This window comes from Cheilinus undulatus, linkage group 11 (assembly GCF_018320785.1).
Source record: "Cheilinus undulatus linkage group 11, ASM1832078v1, whole genome shotgun sequence".
NCBI lineage: Eukaryota > Metazoa > Chordata > Actinopteri > Labriformes > Labridae > Cheilinus > Cheilinus undulatus.
Genome location: NC_054875.1, coordinates 36,084,762 through 36,105,518, shown reverse-complemented (window position 1 = coordinate 36,105,518; position 20,757 = coordinate 36,084,762). Strand labels below are relative to the sequence as shown.

Here is a 20,757-nt window from a genome sequence, read left to right as displayed (position 1 = left end):
AGAGGTATTCTTTGCAGCATGAGATGGTGCATTGTCATGCATGAAGAAAATTTTGCTACAGAAGGCACTGCTCTTCTTTTTGTACCATGGAAGAAAGTAGTCAGAAACTCTATACTTTGCCGAGGTCATTTTCACACCTTCAGGGACCCTAAAGGGGCCTACCAGCTCTCTCCTCATGAGTCCAGCCCAGAAATGACTCCACCACCTCCTTGCTGACGCCACATCCTTGTTGGGACATGGTGGCCATCCACCAACCATCCACTATTCCTCCATCTGGACCATCCAGGGTTGCACGGCACTCATCAGTCAACAAGACTTTTTGAAAATGAGTCTTCATGTATTTCTGGGCCCACTGCAACTGTTTCTGCTTGTGAGCATTGGTCAGGGGTGGCTGAATAGTAGATTAATTCATGACTGCAAGCCTCTGGAGGATCCTACACCTTGAGGTTGGTGGGACTCCAGAGGTGCCAGCAGCTTCAACTACCTATTTGCTGCTTTGTAATGGTATTTTAGCATCTGCTCTCTTAATCTGATGAATTCGTCCTTTTAAAACCTTCCTCGTTATGCCTTTATCTGCACAAACCAATCTGTGCTCTGAATCAGCCACAGATTTCTTCACAGTACGTTGATCACAATTAATTTTTCATGAAATATCTAGCGTCTTCATTCCTTGTCCAAGGCATTACACTATTTGACACTTTACAGTGGCAGAGATCCTTTTTCTGTCCCATATTGCTGAAACCTGTGGCCTGCTTAATAATGTGAAACAGTGTATTTTGAGGTTTTTATTTTGAAAAAATATTGGTTATCATTATGAAATTTGTATAAAAACATTTGAATCATGCTCTAATGGCTGATGACTAGAAAAATATTCTGTCATTTGCATTGATATTAAGGAAAATGAGAGAAAAATGTCATTTGCATAATAATGTAGAAAACAGTTTAAGGATGTTCTGAAATTCTCATTATTTCACAAATTAAAGCCTCTTTTTACATGCAGTCAGACAGAAACAGCATGTCTAGAATACTACGGTAAAAGCCACAAATTTAGTGACATTTGCTTATAAGTACAACCTGGAACACAGTACTGGTACCAGAACTCCTCAAGGACACTTCAGGAAATCTAACTCTGTTAGAATTAAGCTGAACTTCTGAGGAAAAAATTATCAGTCTATGTTTTCATCAATGAAAATCAAATGAAAAAAGTTATCTCAAAACTTGTGAACAGTAAAGCAAGTCTAGAATGTTCCCTGGATACTGGATAATATTTCTCAGGAAGAGACCTAACTTAAGCCTGCCAGGAGCAAGAACTTGGCAGCAGCAGTAAAGAAAAAAAGTTCCTTTTAACAAGCAGAAACCTTGAATGAAACCAGAACAACCTGGTTTGAAAAACAAAACAAAACAAAACAGAAAAAAAACTGAGAAGTCTTTTATAATTACTATTTTTATAGTTTTATTAGCTTGGATTTTTTTTAATTTGCCTCAGATTGAATCAAATTGAGTTTTTTTTTTTTTTAATTAAAGAATATTTAGCTTCAAAAGGGAAAGGAGCAATGCAGGGACAAAAAAATTTGAACATTAAGTTTCCATCACAGTAGTACTGAGATTGACCAGACAGATCTTAAGTGTATATATTCTACATTAAAACAATGTGGTTGAGGTATTGTTAGCATGGGAAATATTCGTATTTGTGTTTTTAGTACTGTTCCCACTAGTAGTAAGTCTGTATGTACAGACCAATCATCAATGAGGGGAGACAGTCCTAGTGAAGAGAAAAAGCACGTCGCATGCAAGGCTTGTTAAAGGCACCATCAGAATATTTATTTCTCTTCTGGTCTCTATTTACATATTTATGAAGGTGTAGAATCTGCACACAGGGGCTGTGATTCTTAGCATATTTAGTCTTCATTCGTAGTACATTCATTGTCCGAGCTGTATTTACCAATCACGTATCAGCAGACATTGGGGTATACAAATCAAACGCTCCGTATGGAAAACAACAAACAGGCCGAACCTTATCTGTACTAATGACAAACCGGCTCCCGTGATGATTTATTACTGACTGTAAACAGATATCTGAATAAAAGTGCAACTAGCAGGCCTTTCTAAATCAAATGATTGAACTTGAACTACAAATCTGCTTTGACACTGTGTTACTGAAGCCAGACGGCATTCACATTCCCTCACTGGGCTGCATGAAACGCATCAGCAATTTATTAAAAAACCAAACATCATACGATTCTTTTTTTCCCTATTAAGAACACACTTGAGCTTTATTTGACATTTACTCTGGGCTTTTATCCCTTGTATTTTTTGTATTTTAGTCCCCTTAATTATAAAAAAAATCAAATTGAAATTTATCATGCCGCTAGAGTGAGCCTGGGTAGAGCTAGTGTGTAATTCAGATTCTAGTGTTGAACTGACACTCAAAAGGCATGTCATGGACACACAAATGCAGGTTTTATATTCCAGATTTAAACGCCACATAAAAAAGGAAATCTTGCCTAGAAGTTGCTTAATGCTAACTGCTGTCTTCACTTGAATTCTGTCTCATTTAAACTGAGACGGCAGCACTCAAAAAATGTTCTTTAAGCAGTTTTATTTAGCCAAGGAAAAATGGACGCAATTTGACTCATGGACCCATTTTGACTCAACTTCAGCGTTGTGAACAATGAGCAGAGTAGCACCTTAAATACAGTATGTCAAGCAACGTAGGTACAACCTTCAAAATAAGACTCTTAAGGTTTCCTAGACAAGACGAAACCGCTCAGTAATATAAACAATAAATAACATACATCCATGTATATACATATCAAAAGACCCCCGGCATGACTCTCCAGACAAAGATACATTAATTGAAAATGTGAAATTCCATATCAAAGATTAAGACACTGAAAATATTTGCAATTAATACATTTAAAAAAATATAGCTACTCCAGGAAAAGAGCTGCAGTTATTCAAGAGAGTATGTTATTTGGATGTATTTCCACTTGGGTATTCTCAACATTTTTTTTTTGTTTTTTCCCAGGCACTCATTCATGACCTACTTTAAATACCTCTGTGACCCCCTTTTGGGTCCAGACCCAGGTTACAAGGTTACATTATCAGGAACCATTCCACAGATTTACATTGCCATGCAGATGACATGCAATTGTACATGCAGTCTGACTTGAGAAATATACTGTGCAGAAATCAAGTGTTTAGCATTAGTTTTGTGAAGGTCACAGAGTTGAGCACTGCCATATACTCAAGATCAGCTGATCTCAGGTAAGCCCTCATCAGCTGACAACTAGCTGATTTGCTTCTAAGCATGCTATGGGCTGATCGCACCTGGGCTGTCTAAACTACTTGTTCTCTTTGCTGCTCCCTCTGCAAGCTGTCTTCTACAACCCTCCTCCACCCCAGCTCCTCCTTCTGACTTAATCAATGTAATTTTTTGTCATTGATGTCTGCTCTGCTCTGCTCTGGTTTTTTGCTGCTTCTGTCCCAGACTAAGGCTCTCCTTATCTGCAGAGGAAAAGCAGGATCGTGTGCTGTCCCTGCTTGATGCTTTCCACATAGGCATGTGAAAGGGCAGGGGGATCCTGTATTACAGAACTCAGACAAGACTGAGTTAAGCTGATGGTATAGACCAGCCCTCTTTTTGAAGTTTATTAAGATAACTTTGGTTATGAATTGAGACTGTATAATTGAAGACTGATTGACTGATTATAGACGATGAGATCCTTGGTTGTGATTTACCTTCTTAACTTCTGTATTTCTTAAACTAAATTAATACTGTATGTCTTTGATCCCTTCCTTTGTTCTTCTAATATTTCCCCCTTTTATAATGTATGCATGAATATTTCATCTAGATTCTTGCAATCATACTGTAAATTACTTGTCTGCAGTGTAATTTCTCTGAATGTGACAGATACATCTTATAAGAAACACTTCTGGCAGCCATCTTCTGAAAGCAGGAGAACAACAGAGCATTGCAAATGAGCCCCCCTCAGAAATATGATTCATTTTGTAATCAGAAACAGCGAAGACAAGCGATTACTGGAGTTACAGAAGGCATTTGACACATTTTCATTCTTTGTGACAATATCTTAAGAGCCTATTAAAGTGAAACCAAAATACTGACACCCTGTAATAGAGATTCATTTGCATCCACTCAGTAGATTGTCTAAGTCGCTCTGTTTCCTTGTGCTTTGAACGCCAAGGCTTTTTCAGAATAATTAAATCTCCTGAATTTGAACTCTGTTCAGCTCACGGGGCAAATGTGTGGAACGGGAATTATTTGTAATACAGCGTCTCATTTCATCTCTGCCATCAAAGAATAACTTGAAAGGGTGTTCCTGAATAATGGCTCAAGTCAATAACACATAATGTAGGAAAAGTGGGACAGGTGACATAAATCAATTTGGCACACTAATGGGCATGCTTAAGGGAAAAAAGCCCACACTGTGCTTTTGCAGGATGCTTCATAATTACAGAAGAGTTGTTGTTACTCTGACATTTTCCAATGATTAGACATAAATATATAATTAATGTGATCTGCTGACTGTCATCAAGGGGGCTTTATTTGAGCTTTTTGCCCTGTTGCTTTCAATTAAGTCAACTTACCGTGTTACTCAACGAATGCTTGGCCTTTTCACTGTCTCACTCACAGTTTTACAGGGAGACAAGCACAACATAAGAAATTGTAAGCAGGGCATCATGATCAGATCAAGAAGAGCGACATGAGTGAGTTGATAAATTGGAATTATGTTGTTTTTGGCACATCTTTAAAGATGTGTGTGGCACCCAGTTTTTATCTCAGCAGCAGTGCTTCATTTTAACAAGTGCTAGCTTTAAATAGATGAATAGTTTGTGTTTGTCTTGTTGTTATTATCTATATGCTCCCCCACTGTTTGCTCGCTAAGAAGAGGCAATTTAACATCAGTGACAAGTCTGTGAATGTTTAAAGAGCTTGAATACTGCCAGTTTTTCTGTGAATGTGCTGCAGGCAAAGTGGGACTGGGAAAGCAGTCTGTCTCTTTTGTGGTTGTCACAGCATCTCATTTGAATCCCCCACCCCCCACATACATGCATATGTAAACACACACATGCACTGACTGTCTTTAACTCAAAACGAACCTAGACATTTGGATCATTTATAGTGAGATGTCTCATGTTTTACTGCCGGGTGACATCAAACCTGCTCTATAGAGCTGACAGGTCTCATTGAAGTCAGGTTTGGCATTTCACTCATCATCATTAAGCAGTATTTACTTTGATTATTTGTCAGTGGATTTGGCTTTGTGTATGATTTTTAATGTAAGGTTGTCAAATGGTGCGTTAGCTCAGGCAGGCCACAGAGTCAAGCGCTGCCATATAATTGAGATCAGCTGATCTCACTCAAGCCTTCATCAGCTGACAACCAGCTGGTCCTCTTCTAAGCTGATCACACTTATGCTGCCTTATTCAAACTGCTCTAGCCAGGCTCTCTTTGCTGCTCCCTCTGCAAGCCGCTGTCTGCAGCCCTCCTCCACCCCAGCTCCTCCTGTGATACTTTGTGGTACCTTCAGTTTTAAAGCCACAATTCTTGTTACTTAACAATGTCTGACAGGATCAAAAGCACCAAGCTTTTCTGACATATGTCAGCCCCTGGCTGCCATGAGAGAAGGAGAGAGCCATTTTCTCAGTTGCACAAGTATGATTATATTTTAGTTCCAAAATACTGCCAACATTGTTCCAGTTTGATTGTACAGGAGTTTTGCAATGTCAATTTTCAAATTTGCACATTAAAAAAAGAGAACCAGTGTCAGTATCATTTATTAGTGGTAAATATTGCAGCATGCTTATGCAGCTGTCAAAGTGGCTGTGGCAACTGAAAACCCAGGCATTATTTCATTAATATTCCAGTTGACATGCCAATGTGTAGCTACTTCTGTGGTTGGTCATTACTTTAAGATAGCACATGTTTCAAAAATATATAATGTCAAGTATTTAACTGAAAATTACTAAAGCTTTAGGTCAAATAAAAAAAAAAAAACGATCTCTCGTCACATTTTCATTTTCATCCTAAAGAGAGAGAGAGCGGTGTTGAGACAGTGTGCAGACATTTCAATGCAGCTTCTGTTAAAAACAAACATTTGTTTGACTTCCAGTTTTTGTTTTTTGTGGGATTAAAGTACAGATGTGCGTAATGTTTTTTTGCTGATATCTGATATGCCAATATTTACAAAATAGTTTTAGCTGTTACAGCATCAATACCAATGTATAAATGTAGTTCATACTCAAAATTTTAGTCCCTAAAACACACAATGTAAAGTTTGAGGATGAACAATAAAACATATTTCAGCCTTTAAAACACTCTTTTAATGTCAGGAATGATGATGGATAAAGAAAACAACTTAGTATGTTAGTCCAACCTTAAACGCCACAGACTACATCTTATATGGGCAGATTCTTACAGCAAAAATATTAGATGTAAATATCAGCAGAATTTTCATGCCTGCCAATACTGATGTTTCACTTTTTAAGCTAATATCTGCTGAAAGCTACGTCATAAAGGTAATATTTTGCATCACTAATCAAATCAGGTGTTAATATTGTATGATTTATAATATCATCATGTCGTGGCTGCCAGTTTAGCCCAGCAGGTGCCCCTTTAGGCCACAGTCCTCCATGTACTGGTTGCAGGATCAGTTCCCCTTCTTTACTTTGTTTGATGAATGTCTTTCCTCATGCACTCTCTCTATATTTCTCTCTCAATTCAGAGCTCTCTCTTCAACTGGTAATTCCAAGTTAATTCTTTGTTTTGGACCACTAAATCAAAGTGAGTCCTTCTTGAACAATTTCAAGTAATTTTTAGGGTTAGGGTTTAGTGGTTAGGGGGTTGATACCAGACAATTGCTACAATATTGCAAGGGATTACTTGGTAATTAAGGTAAATATATCCTTCATGTAACCATATTTTAAAGTTATTACTTAGTAAAACGCCAACTTATTACAAGGTTATTCCCTCCTTATTCATGAGAAGTTACTCCATTATTACTACTTATTACTATATAATAACTGTGTAATTAAGGCTAACAAAAATAAAGTGTTACTGGTATTAATCAAAGCAGAATCATTATTAAAACAAGTCTTAAATGGATCTTCAAACTTAACAAGACTTGTCAGACAAGCTCTCAATACTATTTCCCCCCCACTGTCCATTTTTCGTGCTATTAATAGATCTGCATTTCTCCCTGATCTTACAGTTTTCCTTAGCTCATCAATCTTTGACGACGATTCTTCAGTGTTCAGTTTTAGATGATATCAACCTCATATTAAACTTGTAGAGACTCTAGATGTCCACAAGATTGTAATCCTCTCAAACCTTGCTTCATTTGCTGACTAATGGAGAAAAAGAACACTAACTCAATGTTTAAATGTGCTGTGCAGGTTAGTCAGCTGTGCAGAACTAGCACAGATGTCAATGGAGATGAAAACGTACTTATTGCTGTTTTTTATCAGTGCTTCAGGTGTTTCCATCAAGGTAAACCTTCAGAATATGAAAGAACATGGTGATCCGGCAGCTCCGGGTCACACTGTACGCTTTTGCTTTCAATACTTCTTTGAATGGAGGTAAATCTCTCCTTATGATTCAACACAGAGGGGTGAAGATCATTTTATTACTCTTGTACACTGTGATGTCTTTCTTTGTGATTCTGAGCATCATAGACAGTCTGTTCAGTAATCTGTTAAAATATGAGCAAGGACAAGATGATTTCTTCATAGCGGGGGAGAAGTTCACTTTGACACAGTGGGCCAGAGTTCTTTTAAGTTATGCTAACTAGAGGATGGATGTGATTGAAAGTTAGAAATATGGACTTCCACATAATTAACTCACAGAGGATCATTAATGTCATATTGGCAGTTTCAGTACCCCTGAGGTAACATCTTACTCACCTTTTTATAGAGCTGAATTGATCTTCAGATCAAATAAATCATCAGCTATTTAAATGATTCATGTAAAGGCTCAATTGTGCTTCCATCTCAAGGTTTATGATAGCTACTTTTGCTTGATGTAAATCAAAATATCTGTCTTTGAGGTTGAGCAAATTGGCTAGAAATATGACTAAATGTAGCTGTCAGATGGCTCTGAAAAAAACAGACCATGAAGAAGCAAAATCTACAGGAAATTAAGCAACGTCAAAGCAAGAAGTTTTGCTTGATGCTAACTCCAGATATGTGCTGCCTGCAATTTAATTTGTAAACTTGATTGCCGGTATTTTCCTGCTCTAACCTGCAGACATTTTTTTTTTCCAATTTTGGTTTTCTTTCTCTAAAGAACTTTAGTTGACAGCCAAAAAAATAAAGTTTTGCAACTTATAAACCTTTTATGTTTCCAATGAAAAAATGATGATAAAGTATCTTTACTTAATCCATCTTCAGAACTTAAAATCTTTACCTTAGCATATATTTTCTTTAAATCATGACTAGAAAGGGGATGTATTTATTTTTGAGAAGAAAAAAATGTGAAAAAACACTAAATTTCAGAGTTTGAAAAGTCATAAGTTAATGTTTTTAGAGTTGTACATTCATGGCACTATAAAGAAAAAAATAACAGGAAACCAAGCTAAAAACAGTGGCTGGACAATCCCAGTTTACAGCTCCTTTAATTCCAGATAATAATGATAATGTGATGATTCTGGGCTGAAATCACAAATATTTCTTAAAGCCCCTGTAAAGTGATTAAAAAATATATATATATTTTTGTATGTCAAACTTTTAAATCACATGCTTAAACTCTGAGATTTTTCATTCAAATGTCCCACCATGACTAAATGAAGCATAGCACGGGCGACAGAGGTTCAAGTCCAGCCTGTTATTCCATCCCCACATGTCTCTTCCCAACTCTCTCGTTCCTGTTTCTGACTCTATCCACAGTCCTTCTCTATGAATACAGGCTAAAAATGAAAAAATATACTTCAAAAAGAAATAAATGAAGCTGTAAACTGTTTAATTTCCATTCATCCTTTTATTCATTATCTAATCACTCCTTACACTCATCACATATCTGACTTGTCTCACTCTGTTTTGCTGCTCTGGTAATCAGCTCGTATGGGCATCAACTGTCATAAATTCTAAGCCAATCCCATTCTGACATGACCTCTCTTGATCTAGGCACCCTGCTGCTGTCATACTTAAAAATCTTCTATATTTAGTCTGTTGTTTCAGTGCAGCCACTGCAACCCTCTTCCACCCCAGCTACCTCAACCATCCCATCTGTGTCCGGGACGAGCTCCTCAGGAGTCTACTGCTCATCTTAACCTACTCCATCCACCAGTGTCTATACACCAGGGAGTATCTTATCCTGCTGTTGGCTTCACAGCCCTTTCAGGTACATAAAGAGATCATGATGGAGTCCTTTATTTGTGGACTTAATTAATTTAACCCCCACTTATCTGCAAATCAGTGCAGCATGTCATGAAACCTGCCAGTCACCTTCAAAACTGAAATAGATGGAGCAAGAGTGCTATGAGCTGACAACTGATGCAGAGATACTCCAAGGTTCCACCAAAATTCAAACTAATCTTTAAATTATCTGCAGAATAACTTCCTTATCCTGATGTCATAAGGAATGAAGGGCAAAGCCTCAGCCGTCCCTGATCATATTGGCTGTCATTATTCTCAACTAGGCATCTAAATTTCTACAGGACATCTCTTTTTGTTGTCTTGCTTTTTTTTCTCTTGAACCTCTGACATTTTAATTTGTTCTCAATAGATGAAGAGAGGTTTTCATTGCGTAGGAACACATAGCGTCCTCGGTGTTTTCACTTAGGATTGGATGTCAGACAATTGAGCAGGCATGTCGGCAGGTGCTTATGTCTGCTAGCCTTGATGACTCACATCTGCAGGGATTCAAAACAACACAGCCTGTGTTTCACTCAAACTGTGAATCTCCACATGTGCTTGCTGTGACGTCAACAACAAGCATCATATCCGCAGAGGCTGTCATCTCTGACAATACCCAAGACACTTCAAATGCTGCAGGAAATGAAAACTCCTCAACTCTGGAATCTTCTTCTTCCAATCCACATATTTGAATAACCAAAATAAAATAATTAGAATCACATAAAACACTCAGGAAAGTCTCCTGCTATGTTTTTGTGTAAAAAGCATTTCGAACGAGGCAGATTTAAAGATTGCTGTTGTCTTCTTATCACAAAGTAATTGTGATTGACTGATGTGTCAGATTTTTTCATAAGCTACAAATGCAACTGCAATAAGGAGGAGGAGCTCATACCGGCTGACATCTTTCTGTTATAAACAATTTGTCTCTCTTTGCACAAGTTCTCCTTTGTATCAGTCAATTCTGCTTCATTCGGCTCTAGAAAACAGGATCACGTTTTACGGTTCAGCAGCGTGAAATAGTGCGATGTGCAGTGAATGCTCTGAGCTGAGAAAACAGCAAACCTGAGATGTGTTCGATTCTGCACAGCAACACTATTCCAATCTGAACCAGTGAGAAGCTTAATTTTGTTTTTTTTATTTTACATAGACCTTGTGTGTGATTTTCAGTGACATTGATAGAGAGGACTTCAAAGAATTGAGGGCAGACTGGCTGTGCCCTTTAAAAGACTCAAAGTACTTTTCAAAGAGAAAACATAAAAGCCGATCTTTTCGATAAGTGGCATCTAATTTGTGTGCTGAGAATTTTTTACACTCCACATTTGCATGTATAAATAATTGATAGTTTTCTTTTGTCCTTCTAAAAATGCATACAAGCTCAGATATACACTTGTATAGAGTAAAAGAAAATAATTTAATGAGTGATTTAATCTAGAAGACTATGATGGGGGACTCTGAACTGTCGGTCTGGGGGGGGGGTCTGGGGGCAAAAATTTGTAGAAGTGCATCAATCTTGTGCATTTTGAGAAGAAAATTAACAGGCAACTATTAAAATGTTGTTCTCTTTGATCAATTTGTACTCTCGTAGTAATTATACGAGAGGTGAACTGATTATAATTTGTTTGGCCAGTTTTTATTATTATTTTTTTCCTGGTCTCACTTCAAAATAAAGATTTTGGATCATACAGATTTTCTTTCCTTAAAAATCTGTTATTAGCATCAAAAGATTACCTTTTGACTGTCTTAAAAGCTTCTTTTTTATTGCATGTTCATAATAAAACATGACTGTCTACAAATATTCTATTGAAAAAGCTTCCAACCTGCAGCAGGTCACATGACGTCACTGATTTTAACTTAATCTCAATGGCATATTTCATCACAGCTTATGTTTTGTATTCTTTAATACTTTTATTCCATAATTTATGCAGGTTTTTTTTTTTAAATATATCATTTTTAGCCTAAGTGAAACAAAAATGCATGAGATGATCTATTAAAATGATGTGTGAATTTAACTTCTATGTTAAAGTCCTTGTAAAGTGATAAAACAAAATCTTTATTTTAGGTCTTTTGTATGACAGACCACTGTGTTATGAACTGCCAGGCCAAATTTCAGTGAAAAACATCTCGAAGTTTATAAAATCAAGCTCCAAAATCATGAAAAATGAGCCAGTAAAATTTGCTTTAGGATGGTGTGGGCGTGTCAGTTGAATGAGCTGAAGCCACACCCACTCAGGAGAAATAAGATCCTCTCAGATTAAAAAAAATAAAACAAAAACATGCATCTGATTAGAACATAGCTGCCTGGCTCTGTGCCAGAGCAGAGAGACAGAAGTTGGGGAATAAATTTACTGTTTTCTGGCACAAATTTGGTGAAATCTTCCTCACAATGAGCAAAAACATTGCATGTAGCTGGATGTTACCATACTGAGATGAACTTCTGTGTGACTTTATAACATTGTATTGTTACGGGGTAATTCCCCATCAAGACTGACGATGTCACGGGCTCAGATTTTTGCCCTGCTCAAATTGAACCAAGCCAGAGAAGAGGTGAACAACTCTCTAACAATCTAAATCGAAAATTCTGTCACACATAGATCTCAGTGTCTTCACATGTTTACAGCAACTTTATTCTAACATGTCTAATGTGTTAAGACAAAGTTTGGATTTCACTTAACAGGGACTTTATGTTCACATTCTAGAGAGAAATAACTGGTCATTTTAACACCCTTTTTCTCTCTCTTGTTAATTTAACTCAGGAATTAATCAAATCCAAGAGACATTTGCAGCTGTACTTTCTCTCGCTCCTGGAGAATTATGGATTACCCAACAAATAACTAAAATCAGTGCCTATTTCCTTCTCTCTGTCTTAATTTTAACATATTTCTTCTAATTATACTCATAATGACACGGTATTTGTTGGCTTACAATTTAAGTTAGTAAAAAATGTAGCAATGCATTATTCTTGCACTCATGATTTTGATTTGAATACATGTCTTGACCCAAAATGCAACATTATGCTCCAGGACCCTCAAGTCTTGTTAATAGAATTGAAAAGCCCAAACATCACTGATTTTTTTGTTTGTTTGTTTGTTTGTTTTTAAAGGCAGAACTAGGTCCTTGTGGAAACTGGTTTTGATCCTCATCCCCAGCCTACAATCCTCTTTTAGATCTTGTCTCTCACCACATACTCTGTTCTTGCTTGAAAAATTGTGGGTCGGACTTTCTTCAAAGGCTTTGTTAAAAAAAAAAAAGGAAGTTTTGGCCTTCATCCCTAACCAGCTCTAAATTGAAAGCTCTGAGAAGTTGGCCAGCACTCCAAGAGGCTATATTGTTGTCAGACAAAACCTGATGGGTTCTGAGATTGGATTTTAACCTCAAGGCTTTTTCTAGTGACATCTAAACTGGAGAAGGCTGTTTGAAAACCTCGAAGGTTTGTTGAGAGAGCAGCTCAGGAGGGTTTGTTCATTTTAAATGCCAATTTGACTCAACTTACACTATGTGGACAAAAGTATTTGGACACATCTTTAAATGTTTGAATTCAGGTGTTTCAATCACACCTGTTACTGCAGGTGTTTAAAATTAAGGTTCTCGCCACGCAGTCTCCATTTGCAAACATTTGTGATACTAAATGGGTTGTTCTGAAGAGCTCAGTGACTTCACTGTGATGGATGCCACCTTTGCAATGAGACAGTTTGTGAAATTTTATCTCTGCTGGATATTTCACCAAAAACTGTAACGTATAATCACAGAGTGGGGTCAACAACTGCTAAAGCGCCAACAATTCCAATTCCAGCGATTCCACAGCTGAAGAGTTCTGACCTTAGTCTTTATGATAATTATGTATCTTTATTGTCATATGCATAAATTTTGTTGCTTGAAAAATGAAAATAAAATGCATGAAAAAAAGAGTTCTGATCTTCAACTGACATTAATGTAAGCACAAAAACAGTTCGACGGGAGCTTCATGGAATGGCTTTCCATGGCCAACCTGTCTGTGGCAGTCAGATGGGTGAGTCTGGGTTTTTCGGATGCTGTGAGAACTGCCTGAATGCATCATGCCAGCTGTGAAGTTTGGTAGAGGAGAGATAATGGTATGGGACTGGTTTTCAGGGTTTGGGCTAGGGCTCTTATCTCCAGTGAGGGTCAATCTTAATGCTTCAGCATACCAAGACATTTTTGAAAATGCTATGCTTCCAATAGGCCCTTTCCTATTCCAACATTACTGTGCCCCAATGCACAAAGCAAGGACTAAAAAGACATGGTTTGATGAGTTTGGTGTGAAAGAGCTAGACTGGCCCGCACAGAGCCCTGACCTCAACCCCATCAAGTACAATATCAATACATTATCATTACAGTCCCTGTTGGTGTGAACAGCCATCAGTTTTAGGATCAGCTGCTCTTTTGACTCCATACATTTTAGCTTGGTGCATCTGATAATAAGCAGAAATAAAAAAAAGCAGCTGTTGGCCTGTTTTTGTTCTCTAAATGGTACTTCTGCATTCTGAGAAAGTGCACGCCGCAGAGAAATGACCTCTGAATCGGGTGTGACGATGTGGAATTGTCAACAAAGTAAATCCTGGCCTCTGGGGCGGCAGATACGAGAAGAGTGGAAAAGTGCTGCATTAGGCCTTGAATTATACAACTGCACTCTGTGTTGTTTTCCTCTCTGTCTAAATAAGATACACTTTTATGTCTCAGTCCTGGAAAATGACTTGAATAGGAAACTCTAATAAAAATAAAGCCACAGGAGCTACTAATTGGATTCTGGGGGTAAAGTTTCACTTCTAGTTTGTTTGTAGCTTGTTAGTTTCTATACATTGACTGATCTACTTACAGTATGCTGCAGTATGGCGCCTTACAAACAACAAAACTAAACGAGAAATCACTGTACATACAAAAAGAGGAATAGGGAGATTGTACTTGTGGAAATCCTGAGTGAAATGATAATACCTCTTGCCAGTAGAAATTTACCGTGCCCTGGAGGCTACTCAGAGACAGAAAAGGACTTGCAGCAATTTAGCTCAAGAGCAGACACCATGACAACTGATAAATACAGAAATAATTTACAGCTCTGTGTTCTCATGAAGCCTGCTGGTGTTTGCTGTTGGAAGCATCTCTCGCCTGCGCCAAGGGACCTACTGATGTTGAGAAAGTGACAATTAAATCTCTGTTTAATTGTTAGTTCTGTCGCTTCATCTATTGTACAATTCAGAGCGTCGTTTATGGTGTCTGATGATGTTTTTAAGGCTGCAGCGTCCTATATTACCTGAATTAGAATAGAAGGGGATAATTAAGATATTTACACAAAGTACTGGATGGAAAATGAGTCTGCAGGTCCTCTTCTGTTTGATCTCAAGGTGGTTTAGAACCTGACCTCCAAATATGAGAATAAAATAAATCTTAAGGAGGCTTTAATAGTGGTTTGCTTCCATTAGCAGGTTATTTTGCACTTGTTTGATGCCACAAAAAGACTCAACTTATTCTACCTCTTTAGCTAAATAACAATTCTAAAATTGGAGGCTTTGTCCGTCTGGAGACACTCATTTCAAATCATGAAGGCTCATGAGCAACAAAGATTCCCTTAAACACCTTTACTGCAGCTGAATTTAGCAAACGTTGTTGTTGTTGTTGATCTGCAGGAATCAATTCAACAGCTAGGCATTGAAATGAACGGCTGATCTGGACAGGCTTTCTAACAAAAGCAGTATATTTGCTGTACCAGTGATAGATATACTATATGGACAAATGTTTTGGGACACCTGGCTATTTTACCAACATGGACATTGTATTGAAATGCATGTAAGGGCCTTCAGATTTTCTTTTTTCAGACAAAGCCAGACCATGGACTAAGGACTGGGTTGTCCCATTTTGTTGGTCAGTAGATACACTGGATAACAAAATATATATTTTAATGATATTTCCTCTTCATAGATATGAGGCAGCCTGGAGTACTTTAGATGCAGTGGAGCACAGCGCAGTGAGATAGGAGACAGGCTGGGAGAACCTACTGATTTTAATGACCTGAAAGCTTGTTTCTAATGGGCTGATTGGATTTGCTATTGATTATATTTGTGTGCATGCCATGGCATAGTTTTGTGATAGCTATTGTCGCTCCTCTGTGAATTGAACCGGCCATGAGACAAGCAAATGGGAACATTAATTTATCTTTGACCAAATTACAGAATCCCATTCACTTATCCACATCAATTACACTTAACCTGAATTAGAGAAGCACGGTTGTCTCCTCCCTGATGACAAATACATTGGCCAGTGCATACCAAGCGCACCCATACACACATAATGTATTCACGGCAGACTCAATCAATATTCTTGGTCATTGATTGAAAGCTTTCCATTGACCCTGTGCCTCCTTTGCTATTAAGTGTACACTCACTTGTGCATTTTTTGATGCCGGATCCTTTCTTCACGGCGTGTCGGCTGAGCTTGCATTGAAAATTATTCTCCCAGAACTCTGCAAACCAGATATTCCTCCTGTTGTTCTCCAGCGTCCGGCTGATGAAGTAGCGATCAAAACCTGAGAAGATAAGAAGGTGAAAGAATTTAAGCCGTTGATATGTTTACATTTTTTTTGTTTGTGTGTCAGATCAAGGTCAGCCTTTTTAAATAGCAAAATTTGTATGAAGGTTAGACAATAGAAACAGCTAGGCTACAACCCTTCCTAACCATTTCAAACAGTAGACAATAAGGCACATCAATGTCAGTCTGATTCCTCAAACTAAAATTATAGTGAGCAAAAGGGGTGCTATGATTAAAGGAGGAGAATCAGACAATAACATGAAACTAAGAATATTAAATTATCTGTCTTTGCAAAGGTTTTTATTTTTGAATGTCCTAAGAAGACATGCAGCTATGCTTTTATTATTTTGCTTTGTTTTCTCTAGATCTAGACTTATTTATATTATGTTGAGACAACTATATGGTATGTACGTTTGTTCACTGAGGTGAAAGGGAGGAAAACATCCAGGTTGTCAGGTTGAAACCCCCCCAAAAAACTCAGACTGTGAGAGTAGTATGCTCTCACTGGCTTTAGCTGTTCCTTTTCTGCTCAAATAGTCCATTAAAAGCACTCATCCTCACATTATTTACTGTGATAATTAAGTGCAGGTAACACTAACAGATTTATTTATGATCATTAAAATATGAACAGTATGATAACCGTGTAAAAACTTTAGCATGGTTGTCATTAATACAGGTAACCGTTCCATCTCTAGTTGAGGGTGTAGAAAAAATTCATTAAATGCCATAGATTATAACAGTGACAGTTTACTGCCCACCACAGCATTAGTGAATACTAAACTAGTCATCAACAAAGCATTATTAACTAGTTCAATCATCATTTATAATCACAGCTATAAATCCTTTGTTGATGCATAATTAAAGTATTGCTACTCTAACCAAACTGCTCCTCTTAACTAATGCTCTACTTTTCGCATGCATTTATCATGCATGAGACGGAATTGGTGGAGCCCTTGGACGGGCCCTTGAAAAGCCTGAAAAAAGTGTGTTTTTATTTTTGATTTTTTCTAGTGTCATTATTGAATCAAAAGCAACTAAATGAATTGGGCAACAGAATGAAATTTGAATCAAATAGAGTGAAATAAAATACTAGGGGGGGCCCTGCTCCTCCCTCCAAAATGTCAAAATGGTGTAGTCCATTACTGCGAAATAATGCAAGTAGATTTAATACAACCATCGTGGAAATATTGCTCATAAATAAAGAAATTATGGTTCAAAAATAAATTTAAATGCATAGTTTATCTTAATGTGTGTCTCTGTGGAGCTTCCACTGTTTATTAGCCATGCTCGCTTCTGAAATATTTTAATGCACTGTGAAATTATAACATTATGCAGCTGTAAAATCAATATGAATGTACTTAGTCATGGTGATGAGTGAGTTTCATCTACATATGTCTATGTGGAGCTCACACTGTGTGTCTATCAGCTGTGCTCTCTTGCGCTCCTGCAACAGTGTAATGCACTGTGAAATAACAACTGTTGTGCAGTTGCAGAATCAACATAAATGTATGCAGACATGGTGATGAAGGAGCTTGTTACAGCTCTGTATCAGAAGGGGCTTATTATTAAACTGGTAGTTAATTTGAGTAAAAAAAAAAAATGCAGCCTTTTCATTTAAAGTACTTTTTTTTGTTAGAAATCAAACCACAATCTGCTTCCTGTAAGGATAAATTAAAGGAGTATGATACAAATACCTTTGATTGATTGTCTCTTGGGCAGGATGGTAACAGCACCCTCCGCCATCTCCTCCTGGTTCAGTATCGGGGAGATTTTGGAGCCCCAGCTGTCTGAACCCACCCAGATGAAATGTCCTGTTTGGTTTGCCTTCTTAGCTGCTTGCAGAAGTCGCCTTTGGGACACAGAAGGAGAGTGATGTATAATTGAGCTATAAATTCAGGTGGTGTCAGAGTTTTGATTTACAGTTTTTCATGTACATACAGCAATAAGGCGGCTGTTAAAAAGCACCCTTAAGAGGAAGTGTAGCTGCCATTGAGGTGTTATCATGGCAAGAATTTTCCATTCTGAGACTGGAAAAAGTTGCAGTGAGGTAGTTAAGTAGAATCGAAAGGCCACCATAGACACACAATCTGTTCCCAGAGCAGTGGACGACTTCTTGGCTGTGGCAGAATGACACCCTTGCCACATTTGTCCAGGCTTGATGCCAATGAAAGTAAGTTTGGGGAGCTATAAAAAACTGCCAGCCAGCTCTGCTGTAGCAGCAGAGTTTCATCAAGAAAACTCGAGCACAGCAACATAAAGTTTAAACACAGCCACCTGGCATGCAACGCTTAATCTGCCATCATAACGTCCTGAAATAAACCCGATGCATCACATTCTATGGAGAGGACACAGGCTTTCAACAGAACTAGACACGAGTTGTTAATACTTTGTTGTTGCATAAAGAAGGACGCTGTAACCTTGTTAAATAAATACTACAGTAGGGGGCGTGCAGTGAGTCATCCCGCTAACTTCATGTCTCTTTACCTTAGTTTGAAAACCCCAAGGATCTCTGTTTGATTGGTAATGATTTTTTTCCCTCAGTCTGGTCTTCAGAAATTAAGTGAAATAAGCAGGTCTTTAGATGCAATTATGTTCTCCATGCAGGAAAAATGAAAGAAATAGATTTTCTGACGTCAGGAGATTGCATAGAAGGGACATGACCAGACAGGCAGACAATTCTGAGGTGAAAATAACACAGTGAGAAGTGAAGATGCAGTGTCTGGGTGGTAGACATCCTATTTTCTCAAAATTTTACCAAAGCCAGGATCAGTTCATGTAAGGTTTTTGAAGTTATAGTATTTTTTTTTTACAAAAAAATCACTTAAAGCTATTAAATGCCATTTAAATGCTGCAAAAGCAAATCATCTTATGCTGTTTATTACAGCAATACCATAATTTGAATCCAGAACACATCTTTATCTATTTGGGCCATTGTTTAGAGTCATGATTCTCCACTAGTGGGTTGGGACCCAAAAGTGGGTCACAGAGCCTTTTATAGAGGGTTGCCATCCTCCATGGCCTCCTCTAAAAGACTTAGATGGGTAAAGTTTTATTTTATACTGGTAGTTTAGAAAAGCATGATAAAAATATGACTCATAATGTACAAAATTTGTGTTCTCTTTTGGGACAAATGGACAAAGGCAAGTTGTGAAGCCATCAAGATGACATATTATGTTTTGTACTATCTCAGGTCCAAACTGTATCATTCTTGATTCTACAAATTTGAATCAGTGACTATTTATTTATTAATTTATTTGTAATTTGAGTTGCGATATGTCATCATGAAGGTGAGGGGGTCTTGGGGCCAAACCAACTGAAAACTGCTGGTTTTTGTGCTGCACATTTCTCATTCACCAACATCATTGTATGGTTTTCCAAGACAGCATGGCTGCAGACTGTTCTTCTCTGATGGCCGCGCTCACAGACTGTTCATCTGAGACACCATCTATTTCAGAATGGATGTGCTGTAATTTGCCTTTTTATAGTTTACCTTTATTCATAAACACAGTCTGGCAGTTAATTTTTTTAGATAATCACATTGCAAACATTAGAGACTAAGCAACATTTCATAAAAAAAGAGAAAAAGGTCAAAGGTCCTTTTGATAATGTAGATAATGTAGCTAAATTAGCTTCATAGCTACGTTATCGACCTGACTTAGCTAACGGAACTACATAAGCAATGCTGGCTGCAAAATTTTTCATGGAGGACGAGCTTTTTATTTTGGTTTTGCAGGCCAGCTTTCAAACTCTAAACTTCTCATATCCTAACTATTACCTAACCTTAATTATTATTAACCCTTGCCATAGCCATTATATTTTAGAAATTTTAGCATGTATTGCCAGTCTGCCAGAGACAGCATGTCAGATGAAAGGACTGTGAGAGTAACCATCAGAGATATACTGTGTGCAGCCAGACTGTTCTTGATTTTTCTTTAGTTTGTTACAAAGAGGATTAGAAAGCTCTGCTTAAACTGCTGAGTTATCCACTTCCATGTTCTTAAATTGAAGAACTCCACTTCTTGTAAGCAGGGAGCTTGAGCATGTTTTTGCCGATTTACATAGATAAACACTAACTACACAGTGTTTGGGAAAGGGCAGAGGCTTTGAACAAAAACTTGGAGGGTAATTGGATGTTTGTCACATTTTTATGGGCCAATCAGATAACATGTGACATAGCCAGTACCAAGATGCAAACTCAGAGAAATGTATAATGCGAACCTGTAGACATGTCAGTACACAACTTTTTTTGTTTGTTTTGGGCATTTTTGTGCCTTTATTTGATAGAGGAGGATAGTGGATAGAGGGGGAAAAAGGGATGAGAGTGGGGGAGAGACATGCGGTAAAGGGCGTCAGGCTGGATCGAACCCAGGCTGTCCGCGTACACAGGGCGTGCCTTAACCACTCGGCCACCTTCGCCCCAAACAGCTCACTGCTGTTCTTCGTTCGTCTTTGAACGAAGAAATGTCGTCAAGTTCTGATAAAACTGACGCTTTAGCAGCATCCACACTAATGTCTTCCGCCATAACTGCACCGGCCTCTTCTCGCTGCTTGCATATGCCATGACTGCCACGCCCGAAAGCACTGACCCTCACCGCTGATTGGTGCTGTCACTTTCTAGCCGGGCCCAAACGGTTCAGACGGGAGCTGTGCAAGATAGATTTGCCAGTGAGAAACAAGTAAACGGGCGTATCCATCTGCTTTGCAAGGTTAGATAGACACTCCTTTTGTGCCTAGCTGTGGGCATGAGACTGCAGGGCCATGTGCACATACAGAAGTTGCACAAGGTTAGAAAATGTACAGAAGAAAGGTCAGGAAAATATAAATTACGTTCTGAAAATGGTAATTCACTAG

General features: G+C 38.0%; 1 protein-coding gene across 1 annotated transcript in view; it reads right to left on the bottom strand.

The window, feature by feature from the left end:
* The window catches only part of LOC121516966 (metabotropic glutamate receptor 4-like), a 238,041-nt gene that overhangs the window by 34,441 nt on the left and 182,843 nt on the right, over positions 1-20,757 (bottom strand). Inside the window, exons 4-5 of the mRNA XM_041798429.1 lie at positions 17,601-17,755; positions 15,764-15,904 (exon numbers count right to left, since the gene is read on the bottom strand). Of these exons, the coding sequence (XP_041654363.1) occupies positions 15,764-15,904; positions 17,601-17,755 (296 nt within the window). The remainder of the gene's footprint in view (positions 1-15,763; positions 15,905-17,600; positions 17,756-20,757) is intronic.